Source organism: Scophthalmus maximus, chromosome 8 (genome assembly GCF_022379125.1).
Source record: "Scophthalmus maximus strain ysfricsl-2021 chromosome 8, ASM2237912v1, whole genome shotgun sequence".
NCBI classification, from domain to species: Eukaryota; Metazoa; Chordata; class Actinopteri; order Pleuronectiformes; family Scophthalmidae; genus Scophthalmus; species Scophthalmus maximus.
Window position 1 is genome coordinate 1992850 of NC_061522.1, and position 27549 is coordinate 2020398.

Here is a 27549-nt window from a genome sequence, read left to right on the forward strand (position 1 = left end):
ACGACATTGAATGTATCCCAAACATGAAACCCTAAACTCTTCAGCTCACATACTACACTGCTGTGCGTTGTAACTTGTATTCTACGTTTCTATTGGTCAGCAATGCGGCAACTTCAAGTTCTGGCCAGGGGGGGCGGGACAACTGAGTGCGGCGACGCAGGTGTGTGTGAGAGCGCATCGTGATAGGAAACCTGCTGTAACTTTCCGCGGCATATAAGGTGATATCCACTGTTAATGTTCGTCACACACAAGTATTGTGAACCTAACAAAGCAGTGAGATACAGCCTGTAACTTTTTGATTAATTACCAAAGCAAGTCTATGTCTTGGCTAAACTACTAGCAGCTGCTAGCCAGCCCGCTAAGTTAGTTAGCCCGCTAAGCTAGTTAGCTCGCTCAGTTAGTTAGCCCGCTAAGTTAGTTAGCCCGCTAAGTTAGTTTGCCCGCTAAGCTAGCCAGCCCACTAAGCTAGTTAGCTCGCTCAGTAGCCAGCCCGCTAAGTTAGTTTGCCCGCTAAGCTAGTTAGCTCGCTAAGTTAGTTAGCAAGCTAAACTAGCCATCCCGCTAAGCTAGTTAGTCCGCTAAGCGAGCTAGCACGCTAAGCTAGCTAGCGCCTCTGTTGAGCGCATCAGCCCGACGACGAAGACGACCGAGAGGGAAACCAGACAGCGCCGCTGGGTGACCAGGTGAAACGCACCTCTGGCGACGAGGGAGGGTGAGACCTTCTTTTTTATCCAACAGTCACAGTCGGGCGGTCATGTTCTCTGATGTGTCCCGACACGCACATCGTCAGGGTGAACAGGCCCTTAATTTTATTACACTGCCGGCATTTTATTTGTTTTTTCAAAAGATACAACTATTGAATGTAATGTTTGGAGTTTGAATGTTTTTACAGTTTTTTCTCAATTGCTTTGGCACATTCTCTTCTGTTAAACTTTGTCAAACGGCACTGATGTTAGCATCCAATTCCCAGCTTCCGTTTTCAGCAGTCAAGGGGGACGTTTTCACCTCGAGACCACATGAGACCAGGTCCAGATAGAAAACCACTATAGCTAGACTTGTCAAATCTGGACTAGGTGGTCACAGAGAGGCAAAAGACTCCTTCAAACATATTTTCAAATTTGTGAAACCTTTATTCTATTTGTGAAAATGCTTAAAAAAGGGAGATTTCGCAGCTTTTTTCACCTCAAGACCACATGAGACCTGGTCCATATAGAAAACCACTATAGCTTTGTCAAACTATATGACTGTTCATATGAACTTAAGGTCTGTTTTTCACATGACTATAGTCAATTGCTTTGGCACACGAATGCACTGAGTAAGCCTTGCAGATCAAAATAGTTTGCATTCATTTGCTATTGAGTCAGATTACTCTCAAATGCAATTATACACATGTTCAATGTGTGAAGTGTGTGGGCCCTCAACTATTGAATGTAATTTTCTGAGTTTTAATGTTTTACTGTAAGATCCCTGAGATAATTTTGATGATTTAAAGAGGGACTAAAGGGAAGTAGCATTTCCACGTGCCCTAACACAGTTTGTATTAACAACAGTGTTTATTTCAACCAGAGTTTATGGGTATGGTCGAATTGTCAAATTTGCTTAGGTGGTTTCCTAAATCCTGAAATTACGGTGGCCGAGAAGTGTCAACACGAATGCAAAAGCCATAATAAGAGGATGTCCTGAAAGTTTGAAGAAGATAAAAGACTGAGGACTTTGAGAAGTAGGGTAAGTGCAATGTTATCGCTCGATATTGATGTTGTTGTCAATTCTTCAAGTTCAGAGACATTTATTTTCGGTGACGCTTATTTTGAAATTTTACTTTGAAAGGAAAGGCTGTCATACTTCCTCTTTTCATCCAAGAAACTGGACAAACTTGCACTAAATAAGGACTGTGAGGTACTGAAGAAGTGGCTGCGCGGCATAAAGCACCATGTCTATTGGAGTGTGTTCAGTATGTTCAACCTCAGGGCCTGAGAAGGTGGCCAATAGGACTTCACTGTTCAACCATAATCAAAACGTCTATGAGCATGAAGATCACCTCTTCCCCGAATGTGCAAAAAAATGTATACAAGTTAACTGTTGGACTACTATTATACTTCAATATCTGTTATATCCTTAACTAATTTATATATTTTTTATTTTCCTCTCAGAAGCTAAGGTCAACAAACGGGACGATGCAGCTGCTTTGTCAACAAAACCTGCTGAACACAAAGGGAATCTCCAGCCTGTTCTTCATATCAAGCTATTTGTTTATTTTAGCAGAAAAACTACTGATTAAATATGACTTTGTTGCGTCATTAATACAAACACACATTCAACCCATAACTCAGGAAACTATTTAATTTACTAAATCAAACTCAGGGGAGAAAAAAGCACGACTTCTGAATTATTGTTTTAACACAACACATCAACCATGACAATGTAATATTTTGCAGGTGAAATCATATGTTTTAACATTTCAAACAAACAACAAAGTGATATTATGAATCAAGGTTTGTATTTACTCCATGCAGGACATGATCTCACAGTCCAGGCTGCGATTTGTGAAAAAAGCGGGGGTTGACTCTTATCATGTGTCACGGGACGCTTCAGACTCCACATGGGAGACGGGCACTCTACCAAGGGAGCTAAAAGTGATCAAGGCCGATGGAACCAGGATCAAAAGGTAAATCATCTATTGTCTCATGAAGGCGAGTGCTGACAGTGGGTGGTACATGTCCCATGGATCCCCCTCAGCAAATCGTACCCTGCGCATGTCTACAGCCTGCAGCCGTTGACAGACAGGTCATATGCAGCATCCTGAAGGCTCTTGCATTTAGCTTGCAGGCTTGGACCGCTGGAGCACTCTGCGGACGAAGGCCAGCGCTCCACCCAGGTGTCCTTCCCCAACATGTAGACGTATCTGATACACAAAACAAAAACAGAGAAGATTTGGTCATCTTCAGGATTCCTTTTTCTCCTGACCAGGAAAAATAAAATGAAAGACCCTTTTTTGACTTGGTTTTGTCTTACAACACCTGGATATCGGCATCGATGAAAAGAGCAAAACACTCACCGACTCCAAACCACAAAATGATTCCAAATGGTGGTGCCAAAACAGACTGTACATTGTAATGGTGACAGAAAAACACTCATATGACCCTTGATGACACCATTTTATTCTCTTGGCCACCATGACGCGATTGTTTGCAGGAAAATTCTTCTTCAGCAGCTCTGAGGAAAATGACCTACGTCATTATGACAGCGACCAAACAGTAATACCACTTGGAACCACAACGTTGTCTCTTGCCCCTTTAAATTGAAAACTCAGTCAAGAATTCCCTCTTTTTTTTCTAAATTTTTTTGGGAAAAAAAAATGTGAAATAACTTTTGATGCAGCCCAATAAAACTAATAATATGTAGTTAAATGAAAATCTCTCTGAGAATATCGATCAAAACTGAACATTACTTTTACAGGTAATATCTCTGGCCAAGATTTACTTTTCTTTCTTTGCTCTTGTTACCTGTTTGTGTGACTGTCAATGTTCCACTGATCCTCTTTGGGGCCGATGATGAGGTACTGATGGCCCTGCTTCAGGTCGAGCCCCTGTCTGCATCCTCCGTGAGACATGAACAACCTCTTTTGGCCGACCTCAACTCCAGCCTCCACACCTGGACGGTAGGAAACGGGAGACAGGAAATAATTTATGGCTGAATTAAAGCAGATTAATCACACTATGATTGCCCTTTGACCCCCCATGGGATGCAGACAATTTCTGTGTGATGTGTCCAGTCTGGTATGTGAGTGCCATTGTGTGTGGCACTGACTCACCGAGCTTGATCATTTGCGTGATCTCCATCTCGTATTTGTCGTAGTAACTCTGGCTGACACTCAGCACCTTCACCTGGAAAACTGAAGCAAGAAGAGCCGTCATTGTTTTCCCTGCTGCTCAACACGATGACGCTCATGATCCTCAGAGGATGAACCCCCAGTGTCTTGTGTTACAGCCGCAGTGAGTAAAATGGTTGAATATATATATATATATATATATATATATATCTCATATATATATATATATGAGAAACATAATATTAAAATGAGCAAATTGCCATGAAATGCACTAATAGTATATTGTATTAGTAAAGTATTGATGGGCCAGTGTTTCCGTGGTTTATTAAAAAACGCTTCAAATTACTAATCCTCTCCAACATAGAGATGAATATTTTCCTGCATATTGTTTATATATATATATATATATATTCTATATTCTGCCTATTTCCTGTCCAGAGTTATTAGGCTTTTTTTGGGCTAAATATTCTAGACTTCAATTGACCGGTTTTCTTAATTCAATAATTAATGTTCTGTGATTGTCTCACATGTACTATACTCTGCTGAGTTTCTTAATATCACTTCATTGGTCAGTGTTTTAAAAAGAAACTGATGCTATGTTGGGCTCATCTACAATCTTACTGGAATAATGTAAAAGTGTGTGGGGTACCATGGTGTAAGCTCTTGCAGGCGAATGTCTCCCTGTCTTTGTTGAGGAAATTTTCGCCGTCGACTTTAGAGATGCAACAGTCACCTGAAGTTTGTGAGCAAACAAAAAGTTAACACAAACCGTAAATAGCACACACACACACACACACACACACACACACACACACACACACACACACACACACACACACACACACACACACACACACACACACACACACACACACACACACCCTGTGCACAGCGGCAGACGTCGTCTCTGCAGATCTGGGCGATCTCCTCTTTGTCCTCGCTGGGAGTGTAGGTGCGACTGCAGCGGTGATCTGACAAAACCAGACAAAGCACAGACATAAACTACACGATACCAATGATAAAATATTCAATGTTGAAATATATAGTTTTTTTTCTCAGTTTTCAAACATGCCAGAAATATTGAATGAATTATAAGCCGGCATGGTTGGGGCTGAATCTGAACTCTCTTTCAGATGATTACCTTCTGGAGCTTTTATGATGTTTAAGAACTTTTTCGGATATATATATATATATACACACACACACTATATATTCATGTGTATATATCTCTCACAGTTTGTCCTTTTCCTGTCTATCCTTACACAACTCTTCCTGGTCAATTTTGTTCTGTTTGTGTTTGTTCATTGTGAGAACTGTTGGGTTTCTCTCTTTATATAATATCTAAAGGTCTTGTCCTGAAGTGCATTGAGATGATGTACGTTAGGATTTGGGGTTTTACAAACAAAACTACATTCAATTGAGGGGAGAGGGGTCGACACTCAATGACAAAGCAATGTATCAGTGAATGGAATTTTTTTACATACAACCTTTCTTTACAACACAGCACAAAGCTCCAGGGGAGTAGTGAAAGAATTCAGTAGCTGTGATAGAGCAGGCATGTTCTCCTACTGTACCTGGGTTGTAATACTCGTACACAGTGACGGAGGACGGCTGGAGGAGGCCGACTTTGAAGCTCTGCTGCAGCCGGAAGATCAGCACCTCTGGCTCTTTGTGTGACACCTGACGAGACAAGGTCAGTGGTTTATTCACATACATGACAGACAGTGAGAAAATTATTTCATTGAATAAGCTTGAGCCTCTAAGGTAGAAGTTCAGTTCCAAATAATTTGGTTGGTTTTATGTATAAATATATGGAGAGGAATAAACATGCTCGAACAAATAAATTTGACTACAGTCTACAAAAAAGTGTAGTTACCTTGAAGAGGTGGATGATCAGAGAACCTCTGTCGCTCAGGTTATCCACTATCTGGAAGTTACTGATGTAACGGTCCACCGAGTTGGACAACTGGACACGGACACACACAAATACATATATATAATCATGTGACTAGTCTCATCCATTAGCAAGTCATAATCATGATGCTGTGAACTGCTCTTAGAGAGCAGTCTGTCGACGCACATCTGCATAAGAAAAAGTCAATTTTCTCCAACATTATTTTAGACTCTTTGTACTCTTAGTGAGTGACAAACCAGTGTCACAAAACATTTCAGAGATCCACAGTTGAAAAGAGATTTTTTTCCTTTTCCTTTTCTTGCCTTAAAGGCACAGCTTGAATCAGTTTTTTTTTCTTTAGGAAATAATTTCTATAGTTGAATTTCCCTTATAGAAAAATAACATTTTTTTTCCTACGCACATCTTTTCTGCATTGTTTACTCTGTAAAGTTAACGTTTTCACATCAGCAAACATAAACGTCAAGCGTCTGTGGAATGCTCATATCGGCGGATTTCTTTTGGGGTCGGGCTCTGGTTTACACCTCTCTGTTGAGAAAATATGGAGTGATTCTTTGTGTCTGTTACATCAGTTCAGGTGTTTTTCCCTCCAAAAAATATGAAAAACAACAAAACTGCGAGTAAATCTATGAAACTTGTGCTTTTAACTCTTGAAAGTCGTTTTCTGTTGTTGTAAAATAGGTTGAGATGAAAGCAGGATTAAATCCAAAATAAATTATCTTCGCCCCTGCAAGTTTCCTTGTTTTATTACTTTTTTTGGGGGGTTTTGTTTTGCAGTGGTGCAGGTGAGTTACCATCTCCAGATCTGAGTTTTCTGGGGTGAAGCCAGTGGGCAGACTGATGTCCAGAACCACCATCCTAACATCGCTGGGTCCTAACGCCCTGTGGAAGAAACAGCGAGAGAGCAGCAAATGTCAAACACACAACCGTCGTTACATCACCGATGGATCAGAACAGTCCAGCGTATCATTGTGAGTCAAACCGTGATTACAAACGGACAATGCGTTCAAATGTGTGAACAATGAGGTTCCATCAGCATTTAATCAACAAAATTTGACCTCATAATATTGTACCTAAAAACATTTTAGTCTTATTAAGACGATAATAACTAGTAGACATTCAGTAGAGCTCATACATCCGCCAAGGCACCAAACCACACACTCATACTCACATCATACTCATGAATTATTCCCTAGGAAATTGCTTAAAAAATGCCAACATCTCACAATGTAAAATAAAGTGATAAAACATTCCTGGATCTGCCCCTTTGTCCAGATCTGTGCCAAAATTTGAAGGGTTCTTTCTTGGCCCACATCTCATCCCTTCAGCCAAGATTCATGGAAATCTGTTTCTTTTGCGTAATCCCGCTGACAAGCAAACAAACGGGCGAAAAACATAACTTCCTTGGTGAATAACTCACCTCACTTTGATGGTGATCTGGTAGGATTTTTCTACATCTGCTGGAGGCTTTTCTGTCACAGAAACAGAAATATTAAAATGTTCTTATTCAGTGGACTTTAATGTGTATGATAGCATGTTTTATCTTTATTTAAAATAATGTAATTAATAAAAATCCATTTAAGATGTTAGTTGTATGGTGTAAAGTAAAAAAGTGCATCTTAAATGTTTGTTTTTTAAAATATATCTTTCAGGGTTTCTTTGAAAAATATTCAAGCATTGTTGTAAAATACTACTCAACTACACTTCAATTAATCTACTTGTCTATTTGAAATGTTATGCTTCATGATGGTGACTCAAATTGTAAAATCCAACAAAACGTTCATCTCTGACATTGTTTTTGGCCATTTCTCGCACTGTTTCAAAGAAAATGTAACCATCCAGGTGGATTTTCATCTGTGCCTAAACTGACTTCAGCCTAGAGACAGAAAACGACACCAAAGAGCAGGAGGTCATTCGCGCACGAGAATTTAAAAGTTACCGCTGGATTCTTCGATGGTGACGTTGAGCTCAAAGTGTTTGCACGGCATTTTCTCATCCACCTCATGCACTTGGTTGTAATAGGTCACAACCTTGGAGACGTACACACAAGGAGGAGTAATGCATTAAATTGATCAACACAAAATCCAGTAACAATCCAATATTTCTTCGAAAAATGTAATCTTCATTTACAGAGTCAGCCACGCAAACGCACCTCCAGTATTCCCTGTCCGTTCCCTCGAGCCTCCACCTCCAAAGCCATATTAGCGGGCAACTATACAACAGAGGAGGAAAGAACTGCTGGTGACGTACATTACATGTGAACGTTTCTGTAAACTCATGCCACAGCTTCACAACTGATTGCACATTCTCTCTGACGTCTCACCCTGGAGGAGCGAGCAACATAGGCCGTAGTGGGGTTGAAGTGGTAACGGATTTCCTTGCGTCCCGCGATCCTCATGTCCACGTCCAGACTGAGGTCACCGGAGGGGGGTTTGTTGATCTGGTACTCTGACAGCGCCTGGAGCACCACCATGGTGGACTGGGAGAGGAAAACCATCACACATTTCATTTGGCACATTTTGAGGACATCTTTCTCACCTTTTTTGGCCTGAACTTTATCTGTCATTTCATCAGAGCTAGGATTTTGGCTGATTAAAGCTCTGCTACCAGTGGATCCCTGCTGGTACCTGAGTGGAGCCGAAGCCGCCACCTCTCCTTCGCTGGCTGTTCAGCCATTTGAAGGCGATCGCTGCTCGCTCCATCTCTCCTAGCTTCACCAGAGCCAGCAGGGCGTAGCCGGTCGCCTCCAGGGTGAACAACGTGTTGTGTCCGTCGGGCCAGTGGCTGCCGCCTGGAGAAAACAGGACAATATAACTTATTCAGCATATTATGATAATAATAAACTTTATTTCTATGATTCTACAAAATAAATTTTACAGTTTCCCTGTAAAAAGAATAAAAATGGTTGAGGCAATCATGTAAAATATTTAAAAGTCCTGTCAAATCTAATATTGTCAGGCAAAGAAATTCCACATCCTCTGGGTCCTGATGGGAAAAGCCCAGTCACCCTCAGTTACCAGCCTTGACTTAGAAACTACTGGAAAGAGTTGGTGAGAAGATATTAGGCCACAGCTTGGAGCATGGGGAGTAAGTAGTTAAATCCTAAATTTCACTGGAAGCCAATGAAGGGAGGTAAGAATTGGGGAGATATGGGCGCAAAGGTGAAGCCGAGACACTGAAGATTTTCTCAGGTCAGGAATGGACGATATTTCTTAGATGAAAGTAACAAGAAGGTTATTGACATGAGCTTCAAAATTTAGTTGTGAATCATATGTGAAAACGAGGTTTCTGGCTGTGGATTTAACGTTGCTCACCAGTGGACCAGTAAATGGCTGTAGTCACAACCTGTTAAATTTATCATTTACAATAAAAAATTCACAAAATGAGTAAATTTATCTTTAAAAAAAAGACTAAATCTGAATTAAAGTAACCATGAATAATAAGAGATTCGAGCAGTTTTTCAAAGGGACGATGAGTAACGCGATGTCTTTGAAGGTATGAATCTGTGGTGCACAGGTCACCTGCCGCTGATGCTCTGAGTAATGTTTGTGTTGGGTTGAAACGATCCTTCCCCAGGAGAGCCAGAGCGTAGGAGGCGATAGCCACTGTGTACGGTCTCCTCCCCAGCCTCACCAGCGACCTCCTCAGGTAGTCGGCTGTCCTGTTAATGATCAGCTGTGACGAGAGAGGTGTAAACATTACCACCGAGTACAGCAACCAATCATCATGACAACAGAGTGAAAAGGAGATTTCACGGAGATGAAATGTGAACGCTTGATTCAATCAACTCTGCAGCCATTTTGTTCTTCCTTTGTGTAATATACCTCCACATTAACATCTGCGTGGGTGCAGCGGATTCCCGCCTGCTTGGCCTCAGCGAGTGCGATGAGGACGAAGGCTGTCAGGGTCGTTTCAGGGTCGTCGCCCCTGAGACCGCCCTAGAGACAAACGCAGGAAAGACAATTTTTATGCACTAATATTGTGTACATTCTTTATATTTACATTCCTTATACTTGTATAGTTTTCTATTTCTTATTTTTTGATATTTTAAGAGGGGTGTTGTGTGACTGATACATTTTGCTGTTACACCTACCTATCTAACTACAAAGCCAACTTCCTACCTACCAACTTAGCGATCTACCTACCTTCCTACCTACAATGCAACCTACCTACGAGGCTACTTACCAACTGACAGACTTTTTTACGATCTACATACCTAGATACCTACCAACTGACCAACCAATCTACCTACCTACCTACCTACAATGTTACCTATACCTACCTACCATCTCCACCAAGGAGGTTATGTTTTCACCCGTCGGTTTGTTTGTCAGTCAGTGGGATTACGCAAAAACTACTGAACTGATTCCACTAAACTTGGAGGAGGGATGGGAAATGGTCCAAGGCTGAACTCATTAAATGTAGGCACAGACACGAATTTGGATCCTGGAATTTATATTTCTCCTTTTTTTTTATTTCCCAAGAAATTCTTCATGGACCTTGATTTTTTGGGCATATTTAGACAACTGATATCTATGAGCGTGAGATTTGGTGTGGATCCAAATAAAAATACCAATCTAGTGGATGTGGTTTCATAAAAGATACAATAAAAAATCCACCTGGATAAACAGAATCATGTATGATGTACCACTGATGCCAAATGGCAGGTGACGATCTCACTCTGTGATTCTGAGGGAGTTATGAGTATCACTTAAGTTGTAGTTTTTCAAAAGGTTTCTGCTGCCAAACTCTTGTTGAGTTTAGTTATTCATGTGCCATGATTTACATATTAAATCATCCTCCAAAAATAAACGACAAAGTGGCCATGAATCAACAAAAATTAGACGCAAAAACTCTCCCCAATATATGCCATGTTTTTGCAATGTTTTAACTTGTCCTGAAACAATGAGAACAATGAACACTGATTGAGCGTGTGCGTTCGTGTCTCACGGTCATCGTCGTGCTGTAAACTGGGTTGTCCTCGACGAATTTTCCTACAGAAGTCCCGTGTTTGTGCTTCACAAGGTAGAGCAAAGGGTCGCACACTTGCTGCTCGTCCACGCCGATGATGGAGTGAGCCATGGAGAACACCTTCACCACGTATGCGGTGATCCTGACATGCAGATGAGCAAATATTTAGTCACTTTGAACCAAAATATGGAGGGGAGGGTTTCACTCTGACAGCAGATATTGCCTGTTACAGTACCATGTGCTTGCGCCTTCGCGCCTGTAGGGGGGGTAAGAGCCATCAGGCTTTCTGTACGCCAGCTGGTTCTCATAGCCTGAAAAACATGGTGTTAGGATTCAAATGACAATATCAAGATGGGATATGAATCCACCCACCCACCCATACACTTGACTATCTACTATCCATCTTGCAATCCATCCAACAAGCCCCTTAGACACCTGTCCATCCATCCATAATTCACCTAGCTATTCATCTTCAATCCATCCATCCTCCTAGTTAATCCAGCTAGCCACCCATGCATCCAACTCTCCGCTATTCATCAGTCAATCTTCCATCTCTTACACATTTAGATCATTATGTTACGATTACATAACACACCAGAAAAATTTCAGTTATTTCCTCCGTCCGGCCTCTTTTACTATGCTGTAGATATCATGCTGGCTCCTTGTCTCTCACCTCTCCTGATGTATCGGATCGCATCAGCCTTGCGCTGCACCCCCACGCTCTCCCAGTCGTTGGTTCGCTCCAGGTAAAGTGTGGCGATGAGCGGCAGAGTGATTCTGGCCAAGTTCTGCTCCACACAGCCGCCGGGCATCTGGATGAGGGACGCCAGAGAGTCCTCGCTGATGGAGTTATCAATGCTGTCTGCCAGCACGTTGCCTGGAGTCGAGAGGTGAAATCAGGAATCAGCCCCAGGTTTATTTCTAATCTGTCTCCCTGCTCTGACATTGACTGACCTCTGATGTTGATGAACGTCTCCGGAACGGAGTTTGGCACGACTGACTCCAGTACGATCTTGCTGAAACGAACTGTCTGTGTTCCTGTAGTGGATGGAAGAAAATAGCCACAACATGAAATTTCATCAATACCTGACCAACCTTTAAATGAACAGTTTAAATAAATGCCCTCTTGACACGAGAGTGGGATGACAGACGGAGCGACAAGCTAAGAACATTTCTGGACACTGTCGGCAGAATGGAGGCATGAAACCATAATACAATATATAACATAAGACCCAAATTTGTACTAAACCGTTGAACCTGAAAACCTGATTAGGATTTGAATGTAACATCAACATGCAACTAACAGGAGAAAATAATAAAAGGTGCATCACTGTAATCCCCTTACCTCCTTCAGCAGACGGATTCAACACTGCACTTCTCACTTCTGTCTTTTGAACTCCGTCCAGCTGAGATACGCATAAAAGCAAATCTTAACTTAATTCATACATTTGGTTATTTTTGTCATTGAAGAATATAGGAAAATAAATCTTTTAGCAGCTTACTGTATATGGGATCAAAAGATGAGGGTGGACAAACTTTGGACCGATGTAACTTTCATCATCACGTGTGACTCACCACCACCCGTAGAAACTTCTGGATGCGGTCTCCACCCATCATGTCTCTGCCAACGACCATCACCTCCAGAGGGAGTTTCCCCACCACCAGGGGCACGATGGTGTAAGGCACCGCCTTGGAAGAGCCGGCTGGCAGCGTCACCTCCTGCGTGTGTCTGTCCTTGAACGCGATGCTGCACATGCCCTCCGTCTGCATCAGCACCACCCTCACCTGAGCAGAAACCAGCGACAACACATTCAGCGATTGGGTCAAGATTTCTGTGAGCTGTTACGAGCTCTAAAACCTGCTAACACACTGAAATATTTCAAGAACTCGCACGTGGATCCTCTTGAATTTTTGTTGAATCCTGCCTGCCTGCCATAAACTTTACGGGTGTTTTAACAGACCACAGACATAGGCTAGAATTTCTCCCGTGCTGCCAATGGTCAGTGTGACTGTGGCAGACAGTCAAACTGTTTCTGAGAGAGAGAGAGCCCCCGCAGGGCAAAGGGTGCTGCACACAGTTGTACAATGAAGCAACGGCACAAATGACCTCACTTGGACATTTTCTGGAAATTTTACTAGGAGGCAGGCAGGAAAAGCTCCAGAAAATGCCCGGAGCAACAATTGCGTTCTCACATACAGCCCCTCTCGAAAAGTTCAGAAAAATGTTTAAACCTCAGTGCAGGTCTGAAAGAAGCTTTAGGTACAGATCTTTGATGTTGAATATCGGAAAAAAATTCAGTAACACTATAATACTTTGACAGGACAGGTGTTGCAGTTACAGCCCTCAGTAGGCGGCTCCCTCAGTAGTGGGCCGTGCAATTTGGTGCTCAAATTCATGCTCCCCTGAGGATGAACTGTTACACCTTCGGTGACATCTCAGCTACCTGGAAATTCATACGCCTCGGCCGCACTCTGTTTTTGGCGCTAAATGAAATTGCTCCTCTCAAAGGAACTACGTCCTATATTTTCTTGACTTCTCTTACGTGCAGGTCGTCGTAGCCGTAGTTATGGATCACAGCTTTGATCTCGACCTGTTCGTTCCTCGCCACCGAATATGGCAGCTTCAGGTCCACAAAGAAACGCTTCCACGCCCTGAAGTTGTACGGCTGGGCCACACAGAAACCTGTAGAGATGAGTGAAAGAAAATCAGCGTAGGGTAAGATTATCACTTCTGTCATCCTTTTCTACTTCAGAGAGTTGAACCTTCAGATTTTTGCACATTAAGTGAGAACAATTCTGGTACGAACTTGCATTAAGAAGTGGGTTTGCTGCACTTTAAGCAATGTAATGATCAATCCACCGAAAGTTTGTCTGTCCTATAAAATGTATTTATTGAGCAATTGAAAAATCAACAAGCTCGTTGGCCGAAAGATTTAAGGAGATGATTCTATTGATTTTAACTTTTCAACTACAGTATCAGTGATAAAAAAAAATGCTTGACAATGATTTGATACATTGAAAATGAACTGTTCTTGTACTGACATACAGTAACAAAACCACTATGACAAGAAAATTAAATTAGCTCAGAATACAGTAAAATTACAACTATTTAGCGTGTGGAAGGTTACCGCTGAATAATTATGTACTGTATGTTGGACGTAGAAAAATGACAACAATTTAATCCCCCCCCCCCTTTTTTTTTTGCTAAAAGCTGTAAAACTCGTCATCACAAGTTCCCAAAACTGAGAGCCACAGTGTGATGAGTCCCTCCTCCTACCTGTATGAGGCGATGCACTGATGGCCAGAATTCCCCACTCTGTGATGCTGTCAGGTAACGGGATGCTGTCAGTTAACGGGACGTTCGTAGTCGCCAGGCTGTTGATCAGATTTGTGATGTAACCTGCATTTAAGCTCCTCTTCGATAAATGCCACATTAAAAATCTGTTGTTGTATAAATATTGATTGATAGTATGAAAAACTCTAAATTGTATTATTTTGTTTGTCAAGTAATCTGCAGTTCTACATTAATTTTTATGTTTTCAGCATTCACACTTGTGAAACATGAACTTGGCAATAAATCACAGCAGCGGCGGTGTTCATACAGGAATCTACTTCAGCACAGAGGACGAGTGGACGTGCACACACAAATATGTGCAGACTTACAGAACAGAAATGCAAATCAGTGGTGAAAAGAATCAACATTTTTGCTCCTGACTGAGCTGATTGATCAGCTGTTATCACCGACCAAACACAACATGACGTAAGCCAGGAAAGTCACGGAGCTGTGTGTTTTGTCGCACATGATGAAACTGTCCTGTGGATTTATCCCTCTGACGTAGTTCACCAACTATCAGCGACTGGATTTTCCCATTTATTCTAACAGGCAGTGGATGCGACAGAGTTCTGTATTAATGTCCAGGTACTGTTTGATCGCGGCCTCATCTTGTACATCTTGTTACAAACATGAAATATCGTTTAAATTGCACTTTGCAAGGACATTTAAATTCATGTCTGGAATGTGAGAAGTCTTCTTTGTTAAAACTGTTTTGCACTGAACAGAATAGCTCTCCAAATACTGTTGTATGTACAATGACAATAAAGGCTTTTTATTTCTTTATTTCTATTCTTTTCTATTGTTCGCTAACAAAAACAGGGGATAACACATTGTGTTCCTATTGCTCCACTAAATCTCTGCATCCTCTGTAACGAACAACATATTTACCGTCTACTTGTTCCTTTGGGAGATGAACCACGAACTCAAATACACTGAGTAATTAAGGGATCTTGGAACAACAATACAAAGTCATTGCATCTTATTTCAGGGTAATCAAGTCTTCATTTCTTTCTTGTTTAATTTAATTAATTCTGTCATGCTGCATTTGCATTTTGTTTGAATTCTGTGATTCCTTTCCACCTTATTTAAGCCTTTTTTTCAGGCTGATTGTACGACATTTATTCTTGTTAAGGTCGGAACACACCAACACGACGTGAAACAATGCCGCTTCAGGCAACGGCCAACTATCTCGTACGGTCTGCGCTTGCGCGAGAGGAAATAACTCTCCATACCAACAGGGGGCGGTAGTTTGTATACGTCATTCGGAAAGGGAAACCTCAAATAGTTTTTTCTGTCTCTCTTGGATCATAGTGATCAGTTGATCCTCGACGTCCTGTTCGTTCCAAACAGCCATATCGATGAAGATGAACCTCTTTAGTCTTGTGGGTGCGAACCCTCTTGATTATCCTTGTTTGCTCGCTTGCATACTTTTTGTTTCTCTTCTCCTGGTCTGATTTGTTAACTATGAACAGCCAATCAGCGCAACTCTTTCATCGACTGATTCAGAAAACCAGCTTAATCAACGGGTATATATACTCGTAGCGGTGTGTTTCCAGGACAGACAGTTGGCTGTCCTGGGCCTGAATGTCCTAATTGTTTTAGTAAAATGTGCTGATTTGATTCAAATCTAACGAGTGTTGCTGTTCCACCAGATGAGGTTTTATTAAATCCACCATTAGAGACTTTCCCGCTCATCTTTCACTCACCCGTCTGTATCTGCTTTGACGGGCAGGTCCACATCAGTCCACAGCCACGACTCATAGAACTTGGAACGCAGATACACCTGAGTCTCATCCAGGTACTCCCACTCTTCTTCCTCCTCCTCCTCCAGCAACTCCTCCACTTCTTCTTCCGCAATTTTTTTTACATTTGTGCTGGTAAATTGTGGTGTTTCAGGTACAACTGGTTGTACAACTCGTGCAGACGCCGAATGTAGCGTACGTCTATTTCCCATATCTATGGAGATGTTTATATATGATTAGTAGGTCTTTAATACGTCACTCCAATATATCAATCCAGAAGCTCTTCATGTGAAAGAACTCCTACAGAAAAAATCATTGTGCGAATCCTTATGCTCTAACGAAAAAAAAACCAACAGGATGGAGAAGATAAGGTTGAGGTACATACCAATGTTTTGCCTGAGATGGGGTGTCGACCTTCGCGGACTGAAATCAGTAAAGGGATTGTAAGAGAGCCTGGGTCGCGCGGTGGTCATGGGGGCAGTCGTCGTCGTAGGTGGCGGGGTGGTGGGAATGTCGGTGTCAAACTCCTGGTCCCTGTACATGGCGCAGCAGTAGCGGAAAGCCCGGATGCACTCCCAGCCCTCGGTGATGTAGAGGGAGCGCCGTGTACAGGAGTACGGCATGGGGATATTCCTGAGGCCATCCCCACAGCAGCGGCGCTGCAGCTTCTCCTTGTAGTGACTCTCTGGAGCGAGGATTGATATGAGTAATTAAGCAATTGTTTCAATAACCAACAATCAATGGAATTGCTGTGCTATGTAAAACGCGTAGCTGGTGTTGATGGATGCTCGGACAAATATTTAAATCAGTTTTAAGTATTCTTCATGGTCCGAAAACACATTTTCCAAGATATCTCCACGAATAATTGTGCTAGAGAGATGATCTAAGGCCAGTATTAGTCAGAAAATTATATCACCTCATTATTGATCAGAGTGGACTATAACTTTAAAGGGAGATGGTAAAATCACATGATTGACAAGTTATACTACTTAAGTCTCATCAACATCGTTTATTGTCCCAGACAGGAATTGAAGCTGACGTTCATCCAACAAAACTGTCCGAGGCGATGCGTCGTGTCACTCACGCAGCTGAGCTTTACGCTGCAACAGTTCAGCAGAGCGCCTCCTCCTGGAACTGCCTGCACACCGCAGGACTGAGGACAGCGAAGGGGAGGAGGGAGGAGATTAGATGAGAGAGGAGAATATTTTTCATTAAAAGTAAATGCTGTGATAGTTGCGATCAACAGCAATCAATTAATTTCATAATATTGGCAATATATCAGCCTCTAACAGCAGTGAATATAAATCAGTGTTAGTCTTGGTGGCTTTGGTTCTTTTCAATGACATGTACACTCCTTGAGACAAATTATGATCCAGCAGGTTTAATACAGTCATGTATAGTGTCAGGCACAGACTCTATCTATACTGTATGTACGTATATAGAATATCATAGTAGCTGTAATCTCCTAACGGGGGGGTTGTACCTTGTCTACTTGGGGTTTTGACCCCAGCACTAGAGGAGAAGAGAAGTCCGGCGTCGCTGAACACCCCCGTGGCGTCTCTGCCTCCCCCGCGGGTGCAGCCAATGTCTCCGTGCTCCACCACGCCCCACATCTGAATAGACGTGAGATTGTCATTTTTTTAGTGTTGTTTTTTTTACAGTTTTAAGGAGGTTTAAGCGTATCCCTTAAAAACTGACGGTTACTTGGTGCAGAACTACAAACGACCTGTTGACTCGCGAAACCAAAGAATTTTCATAAAGCGTTGTAAAATGACCGATAATGATTAGCATATGTATTTGCACCTATTTGGGAAAACATGAAGACGATCATTTCTTGTCTGTTCTACGGCGGAAAAAACAAAGAATTCTACGGTGGCCCTGAGAGCTCACACCACTGACACTTAGGAAAACACAAGCAAATTAAGAAAACATTTAGAAAAAGCGCTGCAAACCCCGCAACGAAGCGGAAGTGTCTCAAGAGGACACTTAAAAGTGATGCACACGTCCCAACACGCTTCTTGTTGTTGTTGTTGCCGTTGATTTTGACTCAGTGCTGTTAAGGTTCTCTCTCTGTCAGTGGTGTTGGAGAGATAAAAAAGTGAAGTGTTTTTGATTCATTTTAACATTGGGATCGCATGATTCAGATGTGCGCATCACTTTTAAGTGTCCTCTGGAAACACTTCCGTTTTGTTGCGGTCTAAATGCTGCGCGTGTGTTGTCAAATTGATGAAGACGCTTTCTTAATCTGCTTGTGTTGTCCATGTAAAATTTAACTATTAACCATTTATAATATATGTCATGGAATGACGATAAAAAAGAGAGAATCGATAGGTAATACAATTTATAGTGACAGCAGAAAACAGTGCAAATTCAATATTCTAAGCCAACCTCAACACACACACACACCTTCCTCTGTGTTAGCCTGTCCTTGTTGAGCAGATACAAAGCGTTGTCCACAGCCACCAGGCTGACCTTCGCCCCCGGGTCGCCCCTGACCTGAAAACGAAAGCTCTTCCCAGGCGTGTAGTCTCGGAGTACACCGTCGGCTGGTCCGACTTTCAGCTGCGAAACACCGTGAACAAGAAAACGCATGAACACGTCCGACTGAAGGGAGAGAAATCACTGCAGAGTAAAAACAAAATACTAAATGCAACATACAAAAACAAGATGATGTTTTGGTTTGATGGTCAATAATGCTGTTACAGAGCAAGAGAAAAAACATTGGTTCTTTGTCGCAGGTGATTATAAATATATGAACACACAATTATGGACAATATGTTCAATTTCAGTGAAGACGTTCTTCTATATATTACACACTGTAGCTTTAAATTTCTTTAAAAAGGCCTATCTGGTGCTTCAGTGAGTCTTTGGGGCTGTGCATTGCTGTGATCAAACCGGGGGCATTTCACAGCCACACAACAACCTTTTGCACTCACCCCTCCGACACAGGAGTCTGCCACGTCCACCCAGATGGAGTCCGACACCACCTCTTCCCGCCATACCCAGGGGATGCTGTAGAAAGCCACGAAACGGAACGAAGGCATCATCTCCGGTGTGACCGCCAGCCCGACGCTGGTCAGCGACTGACCGGCCACATCCACTCGCTTGGCCATGATGATCTTGCCCTTGTTGAGCACCTGAGAGAGAGAGAGAGTGAGTTTGCAGAGAAAATTCATAATTAAATACTTTCTCACTATTGGTGTTGTTTGCTGATTTTCCTCCTCTTACTTTCTACGTTTTTTTAAATGTTCATTTCCATGTACACTGAAGATGTGCTGCGCTTGTCTCACCAGGTAGGTGACGTGTTTGACGAGGTCCCTGTGCGTCTGCTCAGCAGCAGTGATGGTCAGCTTCAGCGACAGTCTGTCCCCAACAGACACCGCGTTGCTTTCCGTGGAGATGTACAGGTAGTTTTGCTGGCGCCGGTGGAAGGCCCTGTACGCCGAAACGGTGATGTGGTTTCTGGCCTGTTGATCTGGTCTCAGGTCGGCCTGCATGGTCACAGCCTGGACCACAGACAAACCATGAGTCATGTCATGTCAGGTGACATCAAGACAATGACGCCCATATAGCAACGACACATGACAAACAAACACGTGACAATCACAAAGAAAAAAAAAATGTTATGCCCGGATCATCAGATAGCAACGATGTATCGGAGTTCATTAAATGTCATCAGATGCTGAAAAATTTTGATCGTGTTTCCCAAAACCCCAAGATGATGTTTTGTTTTCTCCACACACCAAAGATATTCAGTTTACTGTCACAGATTCACATTGTAGGAGCTGAAATCAGAGAATTTGGACTCTTTTTCACAAAAACTAAGTGTTACGATTAATCAATTATCAAAATAGTTGGCGATTAATTTAGTAATTGATTAAATGTTGTGCAGCTATACTTGTGATGACGCTCATGTTTTGAAACCAACGTTGCATTTTTAGACAAAAAAAATCAGTTTACATAGTTTTACTGTTTTAAAACAAATACAGCAATTTGCCTCAACAAAAAGTGAAAAATGTCCATCACATCATAATATATATTTTTTTAAATCAGAAACTTAAAGTCAATATTCTGTTCAATGAGGCAATCTGTGAATCATATCCACTGAACTAAAAGAAGCAGATTTTGGGCAACTTTGCTTGATGAGCAGTTTTTCGGTAAATTGGTAAACTCTTTCAAATCCACAGCAAAGCACCTTTCCAGACTCACATAGAGACTCACTGTAGAATACCAGGCTGAAATGTTAACAATAATACATACTGAAGGAATGATGCACAGCAGGGTGTAATGGAATATTTCTATCTGATGTAATGGCGCAGCCTTGAATATCAAGGAGTTTCAGCGTAAGCATCAAATGTGTGAAAATGTTTTACAAACGAGGACAATCGGGCCAAAAGTCGACGTCTCTGTCTGATGCAACTTGCAGAGCAAAGCAAAATTCAGCAAAAAATGTTTTAATGAAGCGGGAAAAACATCAATTCAGAGACGAGGAACTGGGCGATTCACAACTTGAGCTGGGCAGTGACAGGATTTTCGCTTAGATAAGATGATTAAAAACCTAAAACGAGCAATGAAAACTAAACAAAGTGAAAGGTTCAGTTCTGGTCTTAATCTCTGCGGGTGAAAGCAGCGTGCAGTGATACTGACAGCGATGTGTTGAGGGTGTGGATGATGGAGCATGTTGACGGTGGCTCTGGCGGCGCCGGACACGATGAGCAGTGGCGTTTCCGGCCAGTTCAGCCTGACCGGCACGTTCTGGGCCGGGGAACCGTCATGGTGGCTCACCTGGATCTGCAAAGGTTTGTGAGAATTCCTTTTTTTTTAATTATTATTTTTTTCACAAAGTCACTGATTTGAAGATCCGGCCGGAACGGAGATGGATTGTTCTTACTGTGAAGTCATAGGGCAGGCCCGGCTTGAAGTACTTTGGTGCGTCTCTGAAGGACATGACGTACGGAGACGCCACTATTTTGATCCCGGTTCTTTCGGCTTCAACTAGGTCACTGCCTGTACAGGGGGGGGGGGGGGGGAGTAAACTAGAATCAGCAGAGCGTTTATCTCCAATCTTCAATCAAGCTGCACCAAATTGCACACACTCATAGATATCAGTCCCTTAAATACAACTGATTCTTTGTCATCTAGATCCATTAATTATTCCCTGGTCAAACAACTCAACAAAATGTAATGTGTTCTTTCTCGACCTATATCCCATCCTTCCACCAAGTTAAAGGAAAATTCAATTTGTAGTTTTTATGTAATCCTGTTGACAAACAAAGCAACAGACCAACCTTAACAAAACATTATGTAATAACCGAAAACGTGAATAGTTGAGTCATGAGATTGGACTCAAAGGTTCCCTCTGATATTTTGACTTTTAATAAGAAAAAATTTAAAAAAGTGTATTTTACTGATTTCTCAGTTTTCTAGAAGGAAAACTGCACGTTTTCGTTTATTCTATTGGATAAAAAAAAAGATTTTAAAAGCGATGAGTGTTTTGCTTGAACATGGATGCATCTAAAATAACTAACAGTGCCACAGCAGCAACGTGCCGACACATTTCCCTGATATTGTTGACACAGGGGGAAAGTCAACGCTCTTAATGACCTCAGTTTATCCAGGGGGTTAAAGGGCATGTTGAGCCACAACTGACTGCATTTCAAAAAAGTGGAGCTGCACAGAGGACAACATCGATCCGTGGCCTGATTCCGACATTTTGGACAGTTTGGTCTCGCTCGCTGTGCAAACAGAGAAAACTGAGCAAACTGCACCGCAAAGGGAAAAACACTGCACAGGTTTGGTTTGTCACTTGGACTTTGTTTTTCCCGTGTTCTTACCTGACCTGGTGAGCACAGAGGCCTTGACATACACAGAGCTGCCCACCAAAGACCTAATGTTGGGATGAGCCCTCTTGATCTCATCCACGCTGAGCCGGACGACTCCTCCGTCCAGCTACAGGGAAACAAGAACACGCCAAGAGTCATTTTACAAAACATTGGACATAAATAAAGACTGTTTTGCCACTTTTTTTCATGCTAGACAGAAGGAAAATGTGACCCATGTTTTTTGTGAAATGGCTGGTATCAGGATTTGACCATCTACATCTTTAATTTGTAGAGCAAGAACCCAGACAACACCATGCGTTTGTTTTCGTTTTTTTAATTAAATTAAACCACCGTTGCCAAGTGCTTGTTCATTTTGGGATTTGTTGGGTTTTCCCTGTAATATTGACCTCACTATATAAAGTGCCTTGAGACAATGTATGTTGTGATTTGAATTGAAATGAAAACCTGCTTATTTCGAAAGGGCAGCAGCGAAACCAGCGGTCCACAAAGTACATGGGTTTAATCCTCGTTCTGTCGAGTGTGCTCCAGGACACGATTCAATAGATTCATTTTAGCGCCTGTGAGCACGAAAAATCCATGATACCAGGTTGGATGTTGAGGCTTCACTTTTGCAGAACAACAGGAAAGTGGAGATGCGTCATCGAAACTCAGAACTTTCAAGGAAACTAGGGCTGGAGCGGTGACTTACATCTGACAGCTGCTTCACAGAAGGCAACCGTCTCATCTCATTGTCGATCCGCACTCCAAACACCACATAGGCCGTGCCCTGGACCGGTTCCCCGTACAGGTACCTGAAAGAAAGGTACAGGCAAAAACAGGTACAACAGTGATTAATCGGCTTCAGAGGTTTTCATTCATTCTATACTGATACTCTCAATAATTCTACAGGAAAATCATTAGGTCATTAAATCTCAATGTGTGTGTAGTGTGTTCTTATCACACCGATGTATATTCAAGTGTTACGTTTTAGTTTTAACTAAGCTATACAAACGGGCTGGGGCAGTTGAGAATGACTCGCGATTGGTTGAGCACGAGTATCAACAGGACCTCGATACTTCCGCTCAACCCTACGATCAATCGTGCGAAGACTCTGGCTCCACTTGATGTCACTAGCACAAGATGGCAAACAGCGGGAGGAAGGGGAGACGAGTCGTCCCATCTTTATTTACAGTCTATCTTTCTAAGTCTTCAGCAGTGTAGGTTAAGAGGGTCGGTGAATGAATACAGCCAAGAGATGTGTGATAAATTGCAGTGACATAACAAAAAAGTGCTGTTTCAGGGTGTATGAATGTGGAGGACCCACCTGGCCGAGACCTCCACCACCAGTTCACTGTCGTCCAGGTTGAGGAAGGTCTTCCTGGGAGTCAAAGTAACGTTGAAGGCAGGCAGCACTGGAGCACGACACGCCGTCAAAAATAAGGCAGAACCGTGTCAAGGTCCAACATGTAACAGTCAAGACGTGGTCAAATCAGCAAGGTGATGCCTGAACGGTGAACAGTTTTTATTTCACCTACCGTATTTCTTCACCTCGAACTGGGAGGAGAATGTGTTCTGCTGCCAGTCGTCAAACTTTACAGTCACCGTCCATATTCCTTCACTGCCGGACACCAGGTCATATGAGAGAAAAGTAATTAAATGATTAATTAATACATCACTTCTGAATTAACTATGATCCCTTGGTCAATGTCCCTTGTCAAGACAGGTGGTAGCCTCTCTCTCTCACACCAATTACATTGGCTTTCTTGAATTGAACACAATATTTCCAATAGATCCTGTTTGTTCATGTTCATTGCATTCATGATTTTCCAAAATTCCGACATTTGTGTGTCAGTTTGCGCGTGGAAGAAACGTGCCATCCTGTTTCTGCTACTAGGCTTCCCGGAGGTACTGGGTAACCTGCAGCTTCCTCCAAAAACTCTTAAATACATTGATGATGATGTCATAAATAAGGTAGTGCTAGTGGGAAAAAAAGGGTGAACTCACCTGACAATTTCTGAGAGAGGAAACGTGTAAGCAAAGATGCCATTAGGGGCTTGAGACCTGAGCATCTGTTTAACCACCACACCGTCTGGATTCTGCAACAACACACAAACAAGGCAACGGGATGGAATAACTCTGTTCAATTCAGTTTTATTTGTGTAGCGCAAAATCACAAATCATACATCGTCTCGAGGCACTTTGAGAAAACCCAACAGTTCCCACAATGAGCAAGCAATACTGTCACAAATCTCGTGTCTATGAAGTCAATGTACCTACAAAATAAAATGAAGAAATAAATACGTTATACAGGGTTCCTACACATTTTCCATTTAAAAATTCCTTCTTCTCTGTGGATGTTTCAGGACATGTATTTGACATCTGATTACAAATAGCTAGATGTTTATGGAGTAAATATTATTATGTAGATTAATCGTTTAAGATCAAACTGCTAACATATCACATTCTGACTGTGTAAGTCACGGTTTCTCCAGAAACTTGACTGTGATGTTCACGTGCCAATTGTTATATTGAAATATTGATACTTCCAATTCCGACGTTACCTGCTGACTCTCGTATTAAAATATTGATATTTAAACTTGGTCATTTTGGGTAAATGTGTATTTTATCATCAACAGGTGAAACAACAGTACAAAGTAACTAGCTGTCATCTAAATAATGCTCGGTTATTACTACGGCTCTGTAGATAGAGTAGTGACAGTGACATGTACAGAGAGTGTGTCGCCATGGCGATATTTAACACTGACCGCTGGAAAATGACTCACTAAACTAGAGCGATTGAGACGGATCGTTATTTATTCTAAAATCTTTGGATTCACGTCTGTTTACACTTCACTCTGGAAACAGAAATACTCTCTTTTCTTTCGCCGATGCAGTCACAAATCACCTGAAGTGGTAAATGGCTTGTGGTAGCGGCTAACTCCTTGGCGGTCACCTATCTGGTAAACGTTAGTATGAAGTTTCATGAAATAAATTCCTCATGGTTTTTGAGTTTTGGTCCTAATCTCAGAAGACCTAATCTCAGTTTTGGCCGAGACAAACTCGTTGCCAGGGAACCACGGAAAAAAAACATAATGAAATGCACCACTTCACGACCTAATTATATTAGGTAGTGTATTATGTTTATAAATTGTAATTGTTACGCGTTACATTAAAAATGAAAACGGAGGATTATAGCGACAAACCCACAGTGGCTTAAAGCCCCAGTGAGTCATTTTATGGCGGCATCTGGTGGTAAAGTTGCAAAGCGCAACCAACTGAGTGACCGACAGGGGACACTTTATGGCGGCGCACCCCCGATTTCATTTCCTGTTTCCAGCAGCGTCTAACAATTCTACGTGAACGCGACGTATTCTGGACTATTCTGTTTAGTTCAACAACCGTAATTCAACACGACATGGATACATGACTCACACGGAGGTGGGGTCCAACTCATGAAACTATATTTAACTTATATGAACAGAGAGTTATGGACAATATATTCAAGTTCTGTGAATAAGTTCTTCTAAATATTACAAAATTTAAAGAAAAAATTAAAAATTTTGTGTTTAAAAAGAGCAAGGGGCACTTATTGATTATTTGATCAGAGAAGTTGCGGGTTAATTATCTGTTGACAGACAAATCAATAACTAGATGAATCACTAGTCTTTGTTCACCTTGATATCCATGGTGATGGAGCTGTCAGAGGCCTTAAAGGAAGGAGACGACACAAAGGCCCTGAGCCGGACTGGAGAGGGAGATCGAGACATGGACAAGGAAGAAACATTCAAAAGAAGAAAAAAACTAAAACAAAGCTTTCATTTCTAGCTCAGGCTTGTATCCATGAGTTCCATGATCATTATCAGTAATATCACTTGATAGATCTTCCCACATCCAAATATCTGATGCAAGTGCGTTGGAAAGTGTCACTCAAGTCTGGAGGAAAGAAGATCCGACTCACTGCTCTAAATCAGCGTCGCAAATTTATTGATCAAACTAACGTTTTCGGACCCTGTTGACCTCCGGACGGAGACGTCGATACGATCAATAAATGTGGAAAAAAATGAAATAAGCGTGTCGGGTCTTCTTTTCTCTGGACAGCAGTGTCGAACAGTTCTCACCGGTGTCTCCGGGGTTGTAGATGGGTTTGTCTGACTGGATGAAGATGTACCCGGAGTGAAAGGACACCATCAGGATCCGCTCCTCGGTGTGGAGGTCGCCGAAGTTCACCTTCAGGTACACGAACTTGTTCTTTTTCTCCTCGCGATTTAAATGAGCCGAGGGAAGCTGAGAGGAAACGGCGTCATAACTAGGGTCGGTTTGAACAAAGCAAACCAAACTAGAACTGTGAACATTCCATGAGTTTTATTTTTTAGTATGGATTTCAGTTTTCCCCACAACCTCCGACAAATGAGGAAGTTCCTTTGATAATAGTTTTGCAACACACAAATGATGTCACTAATATGCTATAAATAGTCAGTACTGAAGACAAATGACATGTTTTCCTTCCCAGAATACACTTTGACCTGTACTTTGAGAGCCGTACACCCCGTAGACTCACCTGTAGGGCCTTGAGAGTGTGGAAGTCATTTCCCGGGTCGAGTGTGGCCGAGTCCTGGAGAAGCGTGGCGGTCTTGGTGAAGTCCTGGACGGAGATGGAGACGGTGACGGCGCCGGTCACACCGTCGGCCTGCAGGTAGATGTTCTCCTGGCTGTCCGTCCTCAGCAGGTCCGGAGCCACCATGGTGAACCTGCAGGACGAGGGGGGGGGGGGGCAGTCCCTCATCAGTGCTTGGACAGTTGATTTTTACAGTCGTATTACAGGAGGAAGCGTCTCATTGGCGACTGTACCTTGGTGTAGAACTAACCGAGTCCTTGACATTTGGATTTCTGCGAAAGAAACGAGTACGAGTCAGGACACGGGCGTTAAAGCATGGCTTTTACGCACTGTGACATAGAAAAAAATGTCAAAACATGGAGTGACAGCCCTGTGGGGTCAAAGGGAATCTGCCCACTCAGAAACAAAAAAAAAGACAGAATCCCGACAATTTATCAATAACAAAAATACTAAAATAATGTTCATTGAATATTCCAAATCAGAATGGCAACAGTGTTTCGTCTTGTCGACCACTTAGAGGGCGCTTTGGCACGAGTTACATTCATCCATTCACACACACACACACACACACACATATATATATATTTAGATTCACACATTAACATAGGGGTTTGCACGATTTTTTCTAATCCTCGTTTTCTTTAAATCATTGTACAAAATGTGTCACCGATGCATTTGACAAATTCCTATATTTATACTGAGTTGATCCAGTCCAGCTTTGGTTACTTACAGTTTGATGAGATCCAAGTACGTGTCAGCCGGTGTAAATCTGGGGAGGGCAGGCCTCCTAGGCCAGTGGGAACTGTGAAAAACAAAACAACCCACAGCTCCATCAGTGAACTGAACTTGTCCCGACGGTCAGAGGAAAGTGAAGGGAGTGGAACACGTTACCTTCTCACATGCTCGAGCCACTGTCCACTGGTTCTGCAGAGAAGCAGGAGGAATAAAACGTGGCCTCGTGTCCACTGACCCATGTTGTACTGACCGGGAACGTTTCAGTGGACTGTGGCCGCCGGAGACACGGTCAGCGACTAAAGTAGAGACCATCCAACCGCCCACCTCCCTCCCACACACAAACACACGCCTACATGATCAGTCACTGTACAGTCAACAGAAGGAGGAGGGGGGGGGGGGGAGGGGGGCGTTTCCGATCAATAACAATGAATACATGTGATGACAGACTGCAACCTGGGAGGATTTCCTCGACCGGGTGCAAATTGTCCGCCGCTGTAAAGGGTTTTATTTCACAGATAACTCGCTGCATTGATGTTGACACACACACTGAATATTGAGTGATGAAGCCTTCTCCTTTTTTGATTTAACC

General features: G+C 42.4%; 1 protein-coding gene and 1 long non-coding RNA gene across 17 annotated transcripts; one reads left to right on the plus strand and one right to left on the minus strand.

Moving 5' to 3' along the window:
* The first annotated feature begins 56 nt into the window (after positions 1-56).
* LOC118312281 lies at positions 57-19372 on the plus strand. Of its 16 annotated transcripts, XR_007031362.1 has the most exons (13): positions 57-712; positions 1604-1725; positions 1828-1896; positions 2151-2665; positions 2820-3658; positions 3856-3992; positions 5428-5522; positions 6519-6712; positions 15779-15844; positions 16810-17005; positions 17299-17411; positions 18738-18941; positions 19082-19372. It is a non-coding gene; the product is annotated as an uncharacterized LOC118312281 (long non-coding RNA). The 16 variants fall into 16 exon arrangements; XR_007031366.1 differs by lacking the exon at positions 16810-17005 and having other exon boundaries at positions 60-712; XR_007031359.1 differs by lacking the exons at positions 15779-15844; positions 16810-17005; positions 17299-17411; positions 18738-18941; positions 19082-19372 and adding exons at positions 13262-13428; positions 13924-14043; positions 14256-14829 and having other exon boundaries at positions 67-712; positions 2820-2875; positions 3557-3658.
* On the minus strand, positions 2232-27268 carry LOC118312277 (complement C3). Its single transcript, XM_035636741.2, has 43 exons — positions 27117-27268; positions 26956-27027; positions 26459-26497; positions 26169-26358; positions 25729-25894; positions 25285-25355; positions 23615-23706; positions 23146-23228; positions 22935-23022; positions 22320-22422; positions 21623-21737; positions 20680-20795; positions 20436-20579; positions 19079-19294; positions 18725-18925; positions 18195-18350; positions 17272-17401; positions 16873-16941; positions 16174-16473; positions 15753-16002; positions 13990-14087; positions 13256-13395; positions 12288-12497; positions 12058-12118; positions 11667-11750; positions 11386-11589; positions 10948-11023; positions 10692-10854; positions 9566-9679; positions 9263-9416; positions 8369-8532; positions 8065-8220; positions 7894-7953; positions 7681-7771; positions 7162-7213; positions 6536-6623; positions 5706-5795; positions 5404-5509; positions 4711-4800; positions 4479-4562; positions 3812-3892; positions 3504-3651; positions 2232-2902 (listed from the first exon to the last, which is right to left on the minus strand). The coding sequence occupies exons 1-43, from the start codon at positions 27197-27199 to the stop codon at positions 2758-2760; spliced, it is 5343 nt and encodes a 1780-aa protein (XP_035492634.2). The 5' UTR covers positions 27200-27268; the 3' UTR covers positions 2232-2757.
* Between the last annotated feature and the right edge of the window lie 281 nt (positions 27269-27549).

What these genes read in the sequence shown, in the direction of transcription:
- LOC118312277 (XM_035636741.2), bottom strand. Translation starts at nt 27,199, where the DNA reads ATGGGTCAGTGGACACGAGGCCACGTTTTATTCCTCCTGCTTCTCTGC. An exon ending in ACGGACAGGGAATACTGGAG is followed by an intron (nt 7,772 to 7,893) that starts GTGCGTTTGCGT and finishes TACGTCTCCAAG; the next exon opens with GTTGTGACCTATTACAACCA. An exon ending in CACCATCGAAGAATCCAGCG is followed by an intron (nt 7,214 to 7,680) that starts GTAACTTTTAAA and finishes TTTCTGTGACAG; the next exon opens with AAAAGCCTCCAGCAGATGTA.